Here is a 19,120-nt window from a genome sequence, read left to right as displayed (position 1 = left end):
CAACCCAATTCCAAACAGTCTAATTTTTCCTCAAATCATTTTCTTACATATACTTGTAATGGCACTTAACACCATATACCTTGTATTATTTCATTAACTGCTTTGGAGGAGACAAAGATTTGAGTTTTTCAATGAATAATTTCAGCACCTTTATAACTAAAATTTATAATTAAATGCTGCTCTAGAAATAATGGAAATAAGGGAAAAGTGTTTACTTGAGCATTGTCGGGTTCTGTCTTAACTTCATCTAGCAGCCCCAGCTGTGATGCCACTGACTTGTCACATTCACCACCTAACAGTGGTTCTTTCATTTTAGTATCTGATGCAAAGGAATTCTCCAGTTCCAAACTAATGGGTTTCTTCCTGAAGAACAGTTTCCAGATTCCTAAAATAAAATATTGATAAAGAGTTTGATTTTAAAATTAGTCCTTTTAAATACAGTAATTTTCTGGAACCACAAAAGGGTCTTTAGACAGCTTGGCATCAAGGTTCCTTCACTGTAAGAACACTGGCTTCTTTCCTTTCATTCATTATTCTTCAATATAGTTTTGCTGTATACTTCTCTGGTAGCTACTACCAACTCTGTGCTTTCTTCTGAAATAGTCTCCATTTCTGTTCCCCCAAGCCTGAATGCAGCATAAAACCACCAAAACTTACAAGTTTATTTTTAACTTTTCAATAGTAGAAAACGTAAAGCTTTCAGCCGGGGGCGGTGGCTCACGCCTGTAAACCCAGCACTTTGGGAGGCCTAGGTGGGTGGATCACCTGAGGTCAGGAGTTCGAGACCAGGCTGGCCAACATGGTGAAACCCCATCTCTACTAAAAATACAAAAATTAGCCGGGTATGGTGGCACGTACCTGTAATCCCAGCTACTTGGGAGCCTGGGGCACGAGAATCGCTTGAACCTGGGAGGTGGAGGTTGCATTAAACAGATACTGAGCCACTGCACTCCAGCCTGGGAGACAGAGTGAGACTGTGCCTCAACAAACAAACAAACAAACAAACAAACAAAAAAGAAATGTAAAGCTTTCTATCTGAGGTTAACCCAATCTGTACTCACTACCCCTCTCTGCCCTCCAGTTATCCTTGTCATTTGCTTCTTCGATTTCTCTTCCATTCCAGGATATAAGCATTTAAATACATTCTAGAATCTAAAGCTACCCACCGTCTCTCTGACCACCCCTTTCCCCATTCTTGAAATTCCTTTGATTTTTCTTACTCCGACGTCTCCTGTTTCTCATTTTACCTCTTTGGCAGTATTCTTCACAAATACTTATTTTACCGCTTCTGAAATGTTTGTGTTCCTCAAAAACACAATTTCCCAGCAGTCTTCTTGCCTGCTCTATGATCTTGAACTCCTGGCTTTTAAAAAATAACCAAGTTGGCTGGGCGCAGTGGCTCACGCCTGTAATCCCAACACTTTGGGAGGCTGAGGAGGGTGGATCACGTGAGGTCAGGAGTTTGAGACCAGTCTGGTCAACATGCTGAAATCCCATCTCTACCAAAAATACAAAAAATTAGGCTTGGTGGCATACGCCTGTAATCACAGTTACTCGGTAGGCTAGGGCAGGAGAATAGCTTGAACCTGCGAGCAGAGGTAGCAGTGGGCCAAGATCACGTCACTGCACTCCAGCCTGGGTGACAGAGCGAGACTCTGTCTCAAAAAAAAAAAAAAAAAAAAAAAAAAAAAAAAAAAAAAAAAGAAAGAAAGAAAAACCTGTTATCTGGGTGCGGTAGTTCACACCTGTAATCCCAGCATTTTGGGAGGCTACAGCGAGTGGATCACCAGAGGTCAGGAGTTTGAGACTGGCCTGGCGAACAAGGAGAAACCCTGTCTCTACGAAAAATACAAAAAAAAAAATCAGCTGGGTGTGGTGATATGTGCCTGTGATCTCAGCTACTCGGGAGGCTGAGGCAGGAGAATTGCTTGAACCCAGGAGGTGGAGGCTGCAGTGAACTGAGATTGCACCACTGCATTCCAGTTGTCTCAAACAAACAAAAAAACCAAGTCTTTGGCCAGGCGCGGTAGCTCATGCCTGTAATCCCAGCACTTTGGAGGTCAAGGCAGGTGGATCACCTGAGGTGAGGAGTTCGAGACCAGCCTGGTCAACATGGCAAAAGCCTGTCTCTACTAAAAATACAAAAATTATCTGGTCATGGTGGCAGGCGCCTGTAAGTCCAGCTACTCGGGAGGCTGAGGCAGGAGAATCACTTGAAAATGAGAGGCAGAGGTTGCAGTGAGCCGAGATCGTGCCATTGCACTCCAGCCTGAGAGACAGAGCGAGACTCCATCTCAAAAAACAAAACAAACAAAAACCAAGTCTTTTTTTATTTTTTTTTGAGACAAAGTCTCGCTCTGTCACTCAGACAGTGGCACTATCTCAGTTCACTGCAGCCTCACCCTCCTGGGATCAAGCAATTCTCCCACCTTAGTCTCCCGAGTAGCTGGGACCACAAGCATGCGCCACCATGCCCAGCTAATTTTTTTTTTTTTTTAAGAGAAGGGGTCTCACTATGTTGCCCAGACTGATCTCGAACTCCTGGCTCAAGTGATCCTCTCACCTCAGCCTCCCAAAGTGCTCAAATGACAGGTGTCTATCTGCGCCCGGCCTATGATCACAACCACAGATTCAACTATCACCTATGGGCTGTTTCTCCCTTACGTTCCTAAGCTGCGGTCCATATACCTAATTGCCTATTAAATATCTCCATTTGGCCGGGGCGGTGGTTCACGCCTGTAATCCCAGCACTTTGGGAGGCTGAGGCGGGTGGATCATGAGGTCAGGAGATCGAGACCATCCTGGCTAACACGGTGAAACCCCGTCTCTACTAAAAATACAAAAAAAATTAGCCAGGTGCAGTGGCAGGTGCCTGTAGTCCCAGCTACTTGGGAGGCTGAGTCAGGAGAATGGCGTGAGCCTGGGAGGCGGAGCTTGCAGTGAGCAGAGATTGTGTCACTGCACTCCAGCCTGGGTGACAGAGCAAGACTCCGTCTTGATAATAAAATAAATAAATAAATAAATATCTCCATTTGAATGTTCCACAGGTCCCTCAAACTCAAGGGATTTGAACTCTGGTCTCAAGCAATCCTCTTGCCTCAATAACACTATATTCTTTTATTACCCCCACAAACCTGCTTTACAGATATTCCCTTTCTTGGTAAATAGCAGTGTCATATACCTAATTTCCTATACCAGAAATCTAGGATTAACCTAGAATTATTCTTCTCCCTAAATCTAATCATGAAATTAGATCAATCTACCCCCTTTAAATAAGTTTTTTTTTTTTTTTTTTTTTTTGAGACAAGAGTTTTGCTCTTGTTGCCCAGGATGGAGTGCAATGGCGTGCATCTTGGCTCACTGCAACCACAGCCTCCTGGGTTCAAGCGATTCTCCTGCCCCAGCCTCCTGAGTAGCTGGGATTACAGGCATGTGCCACCACGCCCAGCTAATTTTGTATTTTTAGTAGAGATGGGGCTTTTCCATGTTGGTCAGGATGGGCTCACTCTCGACCTCAGGTGATCCGCCTGCCTTGGCCTCCCAAAGTGTTGGGAATACAGGCGTGAGCCACCACGACCAGCCAAATAAGTCTTAAGTCTATTTTCCCATCACACATGCCTGCCTGCTTCTCCTCACTATCCAAATCAGTAGATTCACTTTTGGTCAATAGGCAGCTAAAATCCAAACTCACATTATAAAAGACTGTTGTGCATTCAGGTTTTAAAAAAATTCCATCTTACAATTTTTGAGGAACTACGAAAGCAAGGTCTCTTTTACTTTTTTCATTATACTTTAAGTTCTGGGGTACATGTGCAGAACATGCAGTTTTGTTATACAGGTATACACATGCCATGGTGGTCTGCTGCACCCATCAACCTGTCACCTATATTAGGTATAGCTCCTAATGCTATTCCTTCCAGCAAGGTCTCTTTTTCAAAGACAGATTGGTTCCTTATTTTCTCCTTTTTCCTTGACTGAGGCCTACTTTCCACTTTTCTGGTAACTGCCACCTCTGATTCTAAATCCTTTGGAACTCTTTCCTTTCCTGCTACTCTAGCTTGGCTTCAGAGTGCAAGTCTTCCTGTCTCCCAGATCCTTAAAAAAGAGCCTTGAGGCGGGCACGGTGGCTCACGCCTGTAATTCTAGCACTTTGGGGGGCCGAGGTGGGCAGATCACCAGGTCAGGAGATAGAGACCATCCTGGCAAACACGGTGAAATCCCGTCTCTACTAAAAATACAAAAAAAAAAAAAATTAGCTGGCTGTGGTGGCGGGCGCCTGTAGTCCCAGCTTCTTGGGAGGCTGAGGCAGGAGAATGGCGTGAACCCGGGAGGCGGCGGAGCTTGCAGTGAGCGGAGATTGTGCCACTGCACTACAGCCTGGGCGACAGAGTGAGACTCCGCCTCAAAAAAAAAAAAAAAAAAAAAAAAAAAGAGCCTTACAGCAGGCATCTGTAGTCCCAGCTACTCGGGAGGCTGAGGCAGGAGAATAGCATGAACCCAGGATGCGGAGCTTGCAGTGAGCCGAGATTGCGTCACTGCACTCCAGCCTGGGTGACAGAGCAAGACTCTGTCTCAGAAAAAAAAAAAAAAAAAAAAAAAGCCTTCATTATGGAGGGCAGATGATAACTAACACAAATGTGGAGAAGCTGAAGTTCTTACAGGATCACTTAGAATAATGGGCTCCAAAAAAGAAAAAACAAACAAACAAAAAAATCTCTTATAGGAGTAATTCCAGGACTACGGTTTTATTCTGGGTTAGTACACGAAAGACCCAAGTAATCCTGCCATTATTTTTTATTTCTGTGATTGGGGCTCAACCACCTTCCCTCATTTCCATCTTTAGCTCAACTTTTGCTGAAAGTTCCTATCCCAACACAGAAAGTTAAATAAGGCCTGAGTGTCAAGTGCAATAAATAGTTCATACAGCCTCTGTCCAGCCCATTTGAGCACTACACACAAGTAGTAAAGCAAAACTCACTAATAATTAACTATTTGTCATTAGGTAGATTCCCTTCACCTGGAAGTACATACGCCATGCAAGTCTAAACATCAGTTAAAAAGAAAGCACCAAGTTTTGTGCAGTGGTGGTATCATAGCCAATGAAGTTTATGTGAGGTACAATTACTGCTATTTGTAAGACAAAACAAAACAAAGTAAAACAAAACAAAGTACCTATGAGCTTTGGCATCTTGCAACCCCTTCAAACATGTCATCATACAAACATAAAAATAGTAGAGACTGAGCGCAGTGGCTCACGCCTGAAATCCCAGAGCTCTGGGAGGCTGAGGTGGGTGGATCAGGAGGTCAGGAGTTCAAGGCCAGCCTTACCAACATAGTGAAACCCCATCTCTACTAAAAAATACAAAAAATTAGTTGGGTGTGGTAGTGGGCACCTGTAATCCCAGCTACTCAGGAGGCTGAGGCAGGAGAATAGCTTGAATCTGGGAGGCGGAGGTTGCAGTGAGCCGAGATCTCGCCATTGCACTCTAGCTCAGGCAAGAGTGTGAGACTCTGTCTCAAAAAGAAAAAAAGGAAAGCATCCTGAAAATTTCTGAGGCAAGGGAAAATGCAATGCAACATATGGCTATAAGAAGAGCAAAACATGTATTAGTGACAGATCCATTACTTCCTTTTCCAACAAGATGCACATTAGAGTAAAATAATTCCTACAGACTTCCTTTTAACATAGCCCTACTCATCTTTCCAAACTAGGGCTAAATCATAGTATGACAGAGTACAGGTATTAATAGTCAAAGGATGAATGCTGCACATCTTCCTGCTGGGCAATACTACTTGGTAGTAATATAAAATATATATACATATATACACATACACACATTTTGAGATGGAGTCTTGCTCTGTCACCAGGCTGGAGTGCAGTGGTGTCATCACGGCTCACTGCAACCTCTATCTCCCAGGTTCAAGCGATTCTCCTGCCTCAGCATGCTGAGTAGCTGGGATTACAGGCATGCGCTACCATGCTCAGCTAATTTTTGTATTTTAGTAGAGACGGGTTTTCACCATGTTGGCCAGGATAGTCTCTATCACCTGACCTTGTGATCCGCCCGCCTCGGCCTCCCAAAGTGTTGGGATTACATGTGTGAGCCACCGCGCCTGGCCATAAAATATTTTAATTTAAACCGAAGGGAGAAATACGATAGAGCACACAACAAAATTCACATTCATTCTTTCTTTTTTTTTTTTCCAAGACGGAATCTCTCTCTGTCACCCAGGCTGGAGTGCAGTGGCACAATCTCAGCTCACTGCAACCTCCGCCTCCCAGGTTCAAACAATTATCTGCCTCAGCCTCCTGAGTAGCTGGGATTACAGGCGCCTGCCAGCACGCCTGGCTACGTTTTGTTTTTTAGTAGAGACGGGAAGTTTTGTTTTTTTCAGTAGAGACGGGGTTTCACCATCTTGGCCAGGTTGGTCTCGAACTCCTGACCTCATGATCCACCGGCCTCAGCCTCCCAAAGTGCTGAGATTACAGGCATGAGCCATCACACCCAGCCCACATTCATTCTTAAAGTAAAACAGGAGATCACAAAGAAATTGGAAGTTTCAAGACCAGGCACGGTGGCTCATGCCTGTAATCCCAGCACTTTGGGAGGCCGATGCGGGCTGATCACCTGAGGCTGGGAGTTCAAGACCAGTCTGACCAACATGGAGAAACCCCATCTCTACTAAAAACACAAAAAATTAGCCGAGCGTGGTGGCACATGCCTGTAATCCCAGCTATTTGGGAGGCTGAGGCAAGAGAATCACTTGCACCTGGGAGGCAGAGGTTGCAGTGAACCGAGATTGTGCCACTGCACTCCAGCCTGGGCAACAAGAACGAAACTCCATCTCAAAAAAAAAAAAAAAAAAAAAAGAAAATGCAAGTTTCAAGAGTTATTTCCAGATACACATATAGACCTCCAAGGGATATCATCCAGATTCTTCCTGGAAAATTAGTAAATAGTATTTATATAACCCTGATGGTTCAAACTACTGTTAAAAAATGAATTTTTGGGCGGGCACTGTGGCTCACCTCTGTAATCCCAGCACTTTAGGAGCCTGAGGTGGGCAGATTATCTGAGGTCAGGAGTTCGAGACCAGCCAGGCCAACATGGTGAAACTCCATCTCTACTAAAAATACGAAAAATTAGTCAGGTGTGGTGGCACACACCTGTAGTTTCAGCTCTTGGGAGGCTGCGACAGGAGAATCTCTTGACCTGGGAGGCGGAGGCTGCAATGAACGGAGATTGTGCCACTGCACTCCAGCCTGGGTGCAACACAGCAAGACTCCATCTCAAAACAAAAAAACAAACAAACAAACAAAAGGCCGGGCGCGGTGGCTCACGCCTGTAATCCCAGCACTTTGGGAGGCTGAGGTGGGTGGATCACGAGGTCAGGAGTTCAAGATCAGCCTGGCCAAGATGGTGAAACCCCATCTCTATTAAAAATACAAAAAAAATTAGCCGAGTGTGGTGGTGGGAGCCTGTAATCCCAGCTACTCGGGAGGCTGAGGCAGACAATTTCTTAAACCCAGGAGGTGGAGGATGCAGTGAGCCGAGATCAGGCCACTGCACTCAAGCCTGGGCAACAGAGCAAAACTGCATCTCAAAAAAAAAAAATTTTTTTTCAATTGAAAAAAAAATTTGCATGAGATTTCAATGAAATATAAGGCAGCTACAATAATGAAAGGAAACTGCATGACGATGAGTAAGATGCACAGACATATAATCTCAAAACTAATTTATATAGAGACTATTTTTTTACTGCTACAGATAAAGTTATAATCTTGATTGGAGAGAGATCTGAACAAATTTAGCAATAAACTTTCTGGGTTTTTTTTGTTTGTTTGTTTGTTTGTTTTTTTTGAGACGGAGTCTCGCGCTGTCGCCCGGGCTGGAGTGCAGTGGCCGGATCTCAGCTCACTGCAAGCTCACCTCCCGGGTTTGCGCCATTCTCCTGCCTCAGCCTCCTGAGTAGCTGGGACTACAGGCGCCTGCCACCTCGCCCGGCTAGTTTTTTTGTATTTTTTAGTAGAGACGGGGTTTCACTGTGTTAGCCAAGATGGTCTCGATCTCCTGACCTCATGATCCGCCCGTCTCGGCCTCCCAAAGTGCTGGGATTACAGGCTTGAGCCACCGCGCCCGGCCAACTTTCTGTTTTTTACAAGTAATAGCCCAGACTGTAGTCCCAGCTACTCAGGAGGCTGAGGCAGGAGGATCACCTGAACCTGGAAGGCAGAGGTTGCGGTGAGATACGATTGCGCCACCGCACTCCAGCCTGTATGACAGAGTAAGATTCCATCTCAAAATAAATAAATAAAATAAACTAATAACCCAATATTGAAAATTTTGGGGAAAAACCTTAAATTCTGTATGACTATAAATATAACTTGAAGAAATTATTTTTTAAAAAGTCATATTATGGATGACAGTGATTTATATAATGAAATTCAAATCTTCTATATTTTCTGTGATAACAATTTACCATGAGTGACCCAAATACAATGTTTAAACATAATACACAAAATTGAATTCTGACATCATTGATAATTTGCTTACTTTCAGTCCTGAAAACCACAGCTTTACATGTATTTTTCTATTTGGTCATTACAAAGGTGTATTTGTCACAGTAGGAGGATGGAACTCATTTTATTCCGTGATGTGTTAGCTTAATTTATAACTTTTAAATATTTAGACACAGAGTTCATAATCTTAGCAAGGACCCCACAAAGGCTAGGGGCCAGTGTGAACCTAGCACCCCAACCACAAGTATGTTTCAAAACTAGACTGGGAATGAGGGGTGCAGAATACTGATTAACAACAATTCCCTATTAGAGCTAGGTGGCTGGCATGTGCCACACCAAAGGCAGGAATGGGCAGGCCCAGGATAGCCCTAGGAATGACTGTTCAAGGAAGGAGGCTATTGTCCCTCAAGCTGGAATGTAGTCAAGGAGATGCTTTCAGCGTCAGCAAATGACAGCTGCAGCTAAAGGGAGATCTACAACAACCACAGGAGAAAACACCATCCTCCTCTTTGGGCCAGAGGGAAAGAGAGACAGATGTCAAGGCAAAGAATCAGCTGCACCTTAATCTCCTCACTTTACTTGTCCCCATACTGCTTTCCTTCCTGCAAGTCATTTCTGCCTAATCAGATCCTACGCAGTTTGTAAATCAACTGAACTCCAGATTTTATCAGACTAGCAAGAATTAAAAATAATATGGGGGCTGGGTGCAGTGGCTCACACCTGTAATCCCAGCAATTTGAGAGGCCGAGACAGGTGGATCATGAGGTCAGGAGATCGAGACCATCCTGGCTAACACGGTGACAGCCCGTCTCTACTAAAATTACAAAAAATTAGCCAGGTGTGGTGGCAGGCGCCTGTAGTCCCAGGTACTCAGGAGGCGGAGGCAGGAGAAGGGTGTGAACCCTGGAGGCAAGACTGTACCACTGCACTCCAGCCTAGGCACAGAGCGAGACTGTCTTAAAAAAAAATAATAGGGCTGGGCATGGTGGCTCACACCTGTAATCCCAGCACTTTGGGAGGCCAATGCGGGTAAATCATCTGAGGTCAGGAGTTCAAGACCAGCCTGGCCAATATGGTAAAACCCTGTCTCTACTTAAAATATAAAAAAAATTAGCCAGGGCCGGGCACAGTGGCTCACACCTGTAATCCCAGCACTTTGGGAGGCAAAGGTGGGAGGATCACTTGAGGTCAGGAGCTCAAGACCAGCCTGACCAACATGGTAAAACCCCATCTTTACTAAAAATACAAAAATTAGCAGGGCATGGTAGCACATGCCTGTAATCTCAGCTACTAGGGAGGCAGAGGTTGCAGTGAGCTGAGACTGTGCCAGCCTGGGACTCTGTCTCAAAAAAAAAAAAAAAAAAAAGTTGGGCATGGCGGGAGGCACCTATAATCCTAGCTACTTGGGAGGCCAAGGCAGGAGAACTGCTTGAATCCAGGAGGCGGAGGTTGCAGTAAGCCGAGATCACGTCACTGCACTCCAGCCTGGGCAACAGAGGGAGACTCTGTCTCCAAAAAAACCCCAAAAAAACAAAACAAAACAAAAAATGGATAAATCCAGGCATAGTAGAGTAGCCTTTAGCATACTAAATCCTTTCACTAGAATCAATTACAAAATTTAACAGACTTTATTTACTGGTAAGGGGACTTTCCACGACAAAATAGTGGAAACCCAAGCAGAAAACAGCAGGAGACAGTTAGCAGTACTGGATTCTAAAGTAGCTGGAACTCAAGAGGCACAATCTGGGAGAGGAGGAAACCACAGAAAAATAATGTGCATACAAATCTCCTCTCCTCCAAGTCATTGGCTGACTCCTAAACTGCACATTTACAGAGTGAGACTTCAAAAACTTAACAGTTAAATGTCAAAGAGCAGTTAAATGTCAAAGAGCTGATAAGATTATAGCAGCTATGCTGAGTTGAGAGTTGAAATTTAAGACTAGCAAGATAGAGGGGTTTTGGTAAAGACCTGGATTTCTGGTTGAGACTCAAGGAGGGCCTTGCTCTAGGAGTAATGGCCATGCCCCAAGAAGAAAAGAGACCACTTCCAAGAAGAAAGGACAAACTGAAATAGAACAGCCTTAACAAGGCCTGTAATCAACAGGATCAATGTCATCTGCTACTACTATCCACCTGCCTAATGGCAACCTTAGCCTGAAGGAAGTACATCCAGATGCTAATAATGTTCATCCAAAATATCCAGAATCTAATAACAATTTATGGACCAAGAGGAATTTTTAAAATCCCAAAACTGACTGAAAAAAAGTGGCAACAGAAACAAACCCACAGGTGACTCAGATATTGTTCTTGTCAGACAAGGACTTGGTTATGTTTGAGAAAATAGAGGAAAAGATGGAGAAGTTCTGCAGTGACCTGGAATCCATTAAAAAAAAAAAAAAAAAAGAGAGAGAGAGTTAAATGGAAAATCTAGAATTGGAAAACACAGTGAGGAAATTAAGAATTCAACAGATGAATATCAAATTAGTGAAGACAAGCTAGAAGGTAGACTGACGCACAGAGATAAAAGGATGGAAAATTGAAATAATGTGCCATGTGGGATTCCTATTCAGTTCTAGAATAAGAATCTAGAATAAGAATCTAGAATAATGTGCCATGTGGGATCTCTTATTCAGTTCTAGAATAAGAGAAAATAGACAATGCAAAAGAAGCAATATTTGAAAGAAAATACCAGGCAAGGTGGCTCACGCCTGTAATCCCAGGACTTTGGGAGGCCCAGGCAGGAGTTTGAGTCCAGGAGTTTGAGACCAGCCTGGGTGACATAGTGAGACCCTCATCTCTATAAATAAATTAGAAAAATTAGCTGGGCATGGTGGTGGATGCCTGTAGTACAGGCTACATGGGAGGCTGAGGCTGGGGGATCACTTGAGCCCAGGAAAGAGTTCCAGGTTATGGTGAGCTATGATCGCACCACTGCACACCAGCCTGGGTAACAGATGAGACACTGTCTCGAAAAAAAAATAACAAAAAATACCTACCATTTTTTGGGACAATTTCCCAAAACTGAAGAAAAACATCAAACCACATGAATTCAATAAGTTCTGTGAATCACAAATAAGACAAATATAAAGAAAAAAGCGAGTAGGCATATCATAGTCACACTGGTGAAAACCAAAAAGAAAATCTTAAAAGCAGTAAGAAGGTTGGGTGTGGTGATTCACACTTGTAATTTGAACATGTTGGGAGGTATTGGACAGAGGACTGCTTGAGCCCAGGAGTTCGAGGCCAGCCCCTGGCAGCATAGTGAGACCCCCCCATCTCTAAAAACAAAAATTAGCTGGGTGTGATGGTGTGCATCTGGAGTCCCAGCTACTCAGGAGGCTGAGGTGGTAGGACTGCTTAAGCTGGAAGGGTGAGGCTACAGTGAGCTGTGATCATGCCACTGCATCCAGCCTGGGGGACAGAGTGAGACCCTGTCTAAAAAAAAAAAAAAAAAAGAAAAGAAAAGAAAAGAAAACAATGAAACTTCAGAAGCCAATGTAGTATCTTTAAAGTGCTGGGGAAAATCTACCTAAAATTCTATATTCAGTAAAAATATCCTTCAAGATTAAGAGCAAAATAAAGACACTTTCAGATAAATGAAAACACTGTAGAAATGCTAAAGGAAATTCTTTTTTTTTTTTTTTGGAGACAAGAGTTTTACTCTTGTCGCCAAGGCTGGAGTGCAATGGCACAATCTCGGGTCACTGCAACCTCCACCTCCCAGGTTCAAGGGATTCTCCTGCCTCAGCCTCCTGAGTAGCTGGGATTATAGGCGTGCATTAATTTTTTGTGTTATTAGTAGAAAAGGGGTTTCACCATGTTGGCCAAGCTGGTCTGGAACTCCTGACCCCAGGTGATCCACCTGCCTCGGCCTTCCAAAGTGCTGCGATTACAGGCGTGAGCCACCATGCCCGGCCACTAAGGGAAATTCTTTAAGCTAAAGTAAAATAGTAGATGGGAATTTAGCATAAAAGTTCGAAAGGAGGCCAGGCATTGTGGCCCATGCCTGTAATCCCAACACTCTGGGAGGCTGAGGCAGGCGGATCACTTGAAGTCAGGAGTTTGTGACCAGTCTGGCCAATGTGGTGAAACCCCATCTCTACTAAAAATACAAAAATTAGCTGGGTATGGTGGTGCACGCCTGTAATCCCTCGGGAGGCTGAGGCAGGAGACCTGCATGAACCCAGGAGGTGGAGGTTGCAGTGAGCCCAGATCACGCCATTGCACTCCAGCCTGGGTGACAGTGCAAGATTCCGTTTCAAAAAAAAAAAAAGAAATTGGAAAGGAAGAAAACTGTTTTTATTTGTAGGCATGACTGCATATAGAAAACTCTAAGGAACCTCCCCCAACTCAATCCCGGTAAAAGAAACTACTGGAGTAAGTGAATTCAGCAGAATCATAGGATAATACAAGATCCGCGTTTTAGAATTTTTCTTATCGCTGATCTTCAACATTGTAGTAGAAGTTCTAGTCAGATCAATAAAGCAAGAAGAAATAAAAGACAAACTTTGAAAAGTAAGTAAAATTGTTATTATTCATGGATGACATGATTCTGTATAAAGAAAATTCAAAAGAATCTCCAAATTATTAAGCTTAGCAAGACATTTGAAAATTAATTTTGGCCAGGTACAGTGGCTCACACCTGTCATCCTAGCAATTTGGGAGGCAGAGGCGGGTAGATTACCTGAGGTCAGTAGTTCAAGGCCAGTCTAACATGGTGAAACCCGTCTCTACTAAAAATACAAAAAAATTAGCTAGGCGTGGTGGTGGGCACCTGTAATCCCAGCCACTCAGGAAGCTGAAACAGGAGAATCACTTGAATGTGGGTGTCGGAGGCTCCGGTGAGCCATTGCACCACTGCACTCCAGCCTGGGCGACACAGCGCGACTCCGTCTCAAAAAAAAAAAAAAAAAAAAAATCAATTTTATTTATTTGCACTAGAACAGAAAAATATAAAAATAACCATTTCTACAGTATCATAAATATCAAGTATATGGATAACTCTAATGAAAGCTATTAAAGCTACAGTGAAAACAAAACATTGCTGAGTGAAATTAAGGAAGATCTAAATAAATGCTCATTGATGGAAAGAGTCAATATTAAGTTAATTTTTCTCCTAATTAAGCTGTAGAAGAAAATCCCAGCAGAGGTTTTTGTGGAATTTGCAAGGTAATTCTAATGTATATATAATGTGCATACAGAGCCTAGAATAACCAAGACAATCTCAAAAAAAAAAAAAAAAAAGTTGGAAGGGCTTATAAAGCTACAGTACATTAAGATAGTATGGTAAGGACACAAGCAAAAACAAAACATAGAGTCCGGAAGCAGATATACTCCTCTTATTTCTTTGCATTATACCACTTCTTTATACATTACACTTTGCTAAGATTTATTTTATTTAGCCAGGCACGGTGGCTCCTGTCTGTAATCCCAGCACTTTGAGAGGCCGAGGCAGGTGGATCACTTGAGGTCAGGAGTTCTAGACCAGCCTGGCCAGCATGGTGAAACCCTGTCTCTACTAAACCAAAATTAGCCAAGTGTGGTGTAATCCCAGCTACTTGGGAGGCTGAGGCAGGAGAATCACTTGAATTTAGGAGGTGGAGATTGCAGTTACTGCACTCCAGCCTGGGCGACAAGAGTGAAACTGTCTCCAAAAAAAAAAAAAGAGGCCGGGCGCGGTGGCTCAAGCCTGTAATCCCAGCACTTTGGGAGGCCGAGACGGGTGGATCACGAGGTCAGGAGATCGAGACCATCCTGGTTAACACAGTGAAACCCCGTCTCTACTGAAAAAATACAAAAAAACTAGCCGGGCGAGGTGGCGGGCGCCTGTAGTCCCAGCTACTCGGGAGGCTGAGGCAGGAGAATGGCCTGAACCCGGGAGGCGGAGCTGGCAGTGAGCTGAGATCCGGCCACTGCACTCCAGCAAGGGGGACAGAGTGAGACTCCGTCTCAAAAAAAAAAAAAAAAAAAAAAAGAAAATTATCTTATTCAACTGAGTTCTGCAAGGTCTTTTACTAGCCTGATGGGAAGGCTGGAGGCAGAAGGCTATATGCTTTTCAAACCAAACTAAAATGTCCATGGTTAATTCTGCAGGCAATGGGGAGCCATCATTTCTGAAGTGCCTCAGTACGGGGTTACACTGATGAGCAGGATGTCCCAACCAGTAAGTATATACAAGGTACTGAGAAGAAATGAGAGGTGAAATTTGAGCTGGGTTTTAAAGTGTCTACTACCAACCAATAATGCGGGATATTCCTGGTATAGAGACAGTAGGTACAGAACCACAAATAGTCGGGCACAGTGGCTCAAGCCTGTAATCCCAGCCCTTTGAGAGGCCGAAGCGGGTGGATTGCTTCAATTCAAGAGTTCGAGACAGCCTAGGCAACATGGAGATAACCTGTCTCTACAAAAAATATAAAAATTAGCTGGGCGTAGTGGGGAGCACCTGTTGTCCTAGCTACTCTGGAGCCTCAGGTGGGAGGATCGCTTGAGCCCGGAAAGCTGAGGCTGCTTGTGAGCCGTGATCTTGTCACTGCACTCAGCCTGGGCCAAAGAGCGAGACCCTGTCTCCAAAAAAAAAAAAAAAAAAAAAGAGAAAAAGAAAAAAAGCACAAATACATGGGAACTAGAAGGAGCGGGACTATTGTTGCAGAGAAAGTACAAATGCAAGAGTGCCAGTAAAAGGAACTGGAAAGCTAGGAAAGTAGACATGGGTCATGGGTCATGTCAGGAAGGTCCCTGATACCAAATACCTTAAAATTAATCTTGTAAATCAGCAGCGTTCAAACTGTGCTTTTGGGGTTCAGCAAACATTTCATTCTTTTTTTTTTTTTTTTTTTTGAGACGGGGTCTCGCTCTGTCGCCCAGACTGGAGTGTAGTGGCGCGATCTCGGCTAAATGCAACCTCTGCCTACAACTCAAGCGATTTTCCTGCCTCAGCCTCCTGAGTAGCTGAGATTACAGGCGCCTGCCACCAAGCCCAGCTAATTTTTGTATTTTTAGTAGAGACGGGGTTTTCGCCATGTTGACTAGGCTGTTCTCGAACTCCTGACCTCAAGTGATCCGCCCGCCTCGGTCTCCCAAAGTGTCAGGATTACAGGCGTGAGGCACCGCGCCCGGCCAGAGTCAAACTTTTGAAAAATCACTGCTTAATGAAGGAGAGCTACAGGTGTGATGAGGGCTTTTGAAACGGAGGCTGCGGAAGGAGACCAAAGTCTGAAGTCTGAAGGCCCAGTTACGACACAGGGGCAGGAGGCGGCGAGAATCGGTGGAAGCGGGGAGCAGTAACCCCCCGAATCTGTGAGGGTAAGATTAAAGGGGGCGACAAACACAATCCAGGTCAGGGCCTGGCCCGGAGTTCCCGACCCCCATCTGGCGGAATCTGCACTCAAAGTCCCGTCTCTAAAACCCCGACCCGACGCCTCATCCTCCCTCCGACCGACAGGAGAAACCCTGCCCCTTTCGAGTAAGGCGCAGGAGTAAAGACCGAAACCAGAGCCGCATGAGAAGGCTTACTAATTTCTCTCAGAGACGCCCGCCGCGCAAAGCTTCTCAATCTCGAAGCGAAACGGCCCCGCCGGCCCCGCCCCTCTCCCGTCGTGCTCTGCGGCTGAGCATGCGCAGGGCAGCTGGCCCAGGGTGGTCCCAGCTCCCTGCCTTGGGAAGGGCGACCTTGGGATTGAAAACGTGGGAGAGAGGGAGGGGAAGAGTCCTTACGGCCTGCATAGGATTTTACCCTTGAAGTTGTCGCTAGCTGGCAGCCAAAGTGGGACCCTTGACTCAGAGCTCAGGCAAGGCAGTTAGATTTCCTGTATTTGAGAGATGGCTTTACCACTTATTAGCTGTGTGCTAGTAAGCGATTTGACAACTTCTATAAATCTCAATTTCTTCGTCCTTGAAATGGGGATAATTGTAGTGGCTGCATCGTAGTTTTGTAAAGATTCGGCAGGCTTCTGCAGAAGCTGGACTGAAAAAAGGGCAATGTTAGTGAAGTGCCAGGTGCAGAGTAAATTTCCAGTAAAAGGAAATTATCCTCAGAGGTAGGGAGTTCAGACTTCTTTCATTAGTACATTAAAATTAAAATGACCCCAGGCTGGGCGTGGTGGGTCACGCCTATAATTCCAGAACTTTGGGAGGCCGAGGCGGGTGGACTGCTTGAGTTAAGGAGTTCAAGACCATCCTGACCAATATGGTGAAACCCTGTCTCTATTAAAAATACAGAAATTTGCAGGGCATGGTGGTGCGCGCCTATAATCCCAGCTACTTGGGAGTCTGAGGCAGGAGACTCGCTTGAAGCCAGGAGGCACAGGTTGCAGTGAGCCGAGATCCCACCATTGCACTTCAGCCTGAGCGACAGAGACTCTGCCTCAAAAAAAAAAAAAAAAAAAAAAAATTAAAATAACCTTAAACTGCATGTCAAAAATAATGGTATATTTTAAATGTTTTTAACAATACTTTCAACATCTAAAAAAATATAGGATCAACTGTGCCATTCCTAAAGGCATAAGAGGATTCTAAAATATATTTATATAAAGTTGAATGATGAACTTATTATAATCATATTTGACAATTACTTTTAAAGGAGATATTCTCAAAAATCTAAATTTGAGGCCCTTGTGAAGGTGAGGTCCAGACCAAAAGGGCCTCCTGATCCTTGCTGCTATGGTCCTTAAACATCCTTTGGAGTTAGCCTCAAATCTAATATAAACCCTTTGATAATTTGAAATATTATACAAGTAACTGAAGTTAATTTCTTCAACATTTATTATTACCTTCTAATATTCATAATAATCTATTTAGACTGTTAGGATTAGAAGGGACCTTACTGAAATGATCTCTCCTCTAATACTCCCTTCTTACCAAAGGAAAAGCTGAAGGCAAGAGGATAAAGGTAATTTGCCCCAAGTTACACAGCAACTCAGTGACTGGGATTAGATTGGAACCCAGAAATCAGTCCTGGTTCAGTGGGCATCCAAAGGCAAGTGATGTCATTGTAACTGCCCAGTGGGCTCACCTTGCCTGCTACCTGAACAGAATCCATTTATCAAGACGGGAATTGCAATAAAGAGTAATTCACGTAGAGTCAGCTGTGCGGGAGACTGGAGTTTTATTATTATTCAAATCAGTCTCCTGGAACATTTGGGGATCAAGAGTTTTTAAGAACAGTTGGTGGGTGGGGGGAAGCCAGTGAGCCAGGAGTGCTGATTGGCTAGATAGCAGATGAAATAATGGGAAATTGAAGCTGTCCTCTTGCGCTGAGTTAGTTCCCTGATGGGGGCCACAAGATCAGATGAGCCTGTTTATCGATCTGGGTAGTACCAGCTGATCCATCAAGTGCAGGGTCTGCAAAATATCTCAAGCACTGATCTTAGGAGCAGTTTAGGGAGGGTCAGAATCTTGGCCTCCAGCTGCATGACTCCTAAACCATAATTTCTAATCTTGTGGCTAATTTGTTAGTCCTAAAAAGGCAGTCTAGTCCCCAGGCAAGAAGGAGGTTTGTTTTGGGAAAGGGCTATTATTGTCTTTGTTTTAAACTATAAACTAAATTCCTCCCAAAGTTAGTTCAGCCTATGCCCAGGAAAGAACAAGGACACTTTAAAGGTTAGAAGCAAGATGGAGTCCTTTAGGTTAGATCTCTTTCATGGTCTCAGTCATAATTTTGCGAAGGTGGTTTCATCATCACTACTAACTTCCTTGGGAGTTGAAAAAAATGATAGGATTCATGATATCACCAAAAATTGAAAGGATGTGTGATAATTCTGAGATGTGATATTCCAACCACCCCCACAGATAGATCTGAAAATTTGTCTCAATATTTCAAGCAGTAGATGTAAGTCACAAGTTACATGTGTCTTTCTTGCCCTGAAGTCTCAATAGTTTATACTGGCTGAAAGATTAAGTCCTAAGGAATAGGAGGAGAGCTCTGGGAGATAGGAAGCTTGATTCATTCTTTTTCTTTTGTTTTTTTATTTTGAGATGGAGTTTTGCTCTTGTCGCCCTGGCTGGGGTGCAATGGCATGATCTTGGTGGCTCACTGCAACCTCTGCTTCCTGGGTTCAAGCAAATCTCCTGCCTCAGCCTCCCAAGTAGCTGGCACTACAGGTGTGTGCCACCACGCCCAGCTAGTTTTGTATTTTTAGTAGAGATGGGGTTTCCGCCATGTTGGCCAGGCCGGTCTTGAACTCCTGACCTCAAGTGATCTGCCTGCCTCGGCCTCCCAGTGTACTGTGATTACAGGTGTGAGCCACCGTGCCTGGCTGATTCATTTGTTTTCTTTCTTTTTCTTTTTGTGATGGAGTTTCGCTCTTGTTGCCAGGCTGGAATGCAATGGCGCAGTCTTGGCTCACCATAACCTTCGCCTCCCTGTTTCAAGCGATTCTCCTGCCTCAGCCTCCTGAGTAGTTGGGATTACAGGCATGTGCCACCATGCCCAGCTAATTTTGTATTTTTAGTAGAGATGGGGTTTCTCCATGTTGGTCAGGCTGGCCTCGAACTCCCAACCTCAGGTGATCCACCCGCCACGGCCTCCCAAAGTGCTGGGATTACAGGTGTGAGCCACCGCATCCAGCCAGAAATCAAACCTTGTTTTACTGGGGGCAT

General features: G+C 44.3%; 1 protein-coding gene across 4 annotated transcripts in view; it reads right to left on the bottom strand.

The window, feature by feature from the left end:
• The window catches only part of ZMYM1 (zinc finger MYM-type containing 1), a 37,710-nt gene extending 21,602 nt beyond the window's left edge, over positions 1-16,108 (bottom strand). The window contains exons 1-3 of one of the 4 annotated variants that reach the window (XM_050797683.1): positions 16,037-16,108; positions 13,206-13,414; positions 216-385 (exon numbers count right to left, since the gene is read on the bottom strand). In XM_050797683.1, the coding sequence (XP_050653640.1) occupies positions 216-311 (96 nt within the window). In that variant the 5' untranslated portion in view covers positions 312-385; positions 13,206-13,414; positions 16,037-16,108. Of the gene's footprint in view, positions 1-215; positions 386-858; positions 1,680-13,205; positions 13,415-16,036 lie in introns of those variants that run through there. The other 3 variants (XM_050797674.1, XM_050797664.1, XM_050797692.1) reach the window with 3 other exon arrangements.
• Between the last annotated feature and the right edge of the window lie 3,012 nt (positions 16,109-19,120).

The sequence above is a fragment of the Macaca thibetana genome, chromosome 1, assembly GCF_024542745.1.
Source record: "Macaca thibetana thibetana isolate TM-01 chromosome 1, ASM2454274v1, whole genome shotgun sequence".
NCBI lineage: Eukaryota > Metazoa > Chordata > Mammalia > Primates > Cercopithecidae > Macaca > Macaca thibetana.
The sequence above is the reverse complement of the archived record's forward strand: the minus strand, read 5'-3'. Positions and strand labels throughout refer to the sequence as shown.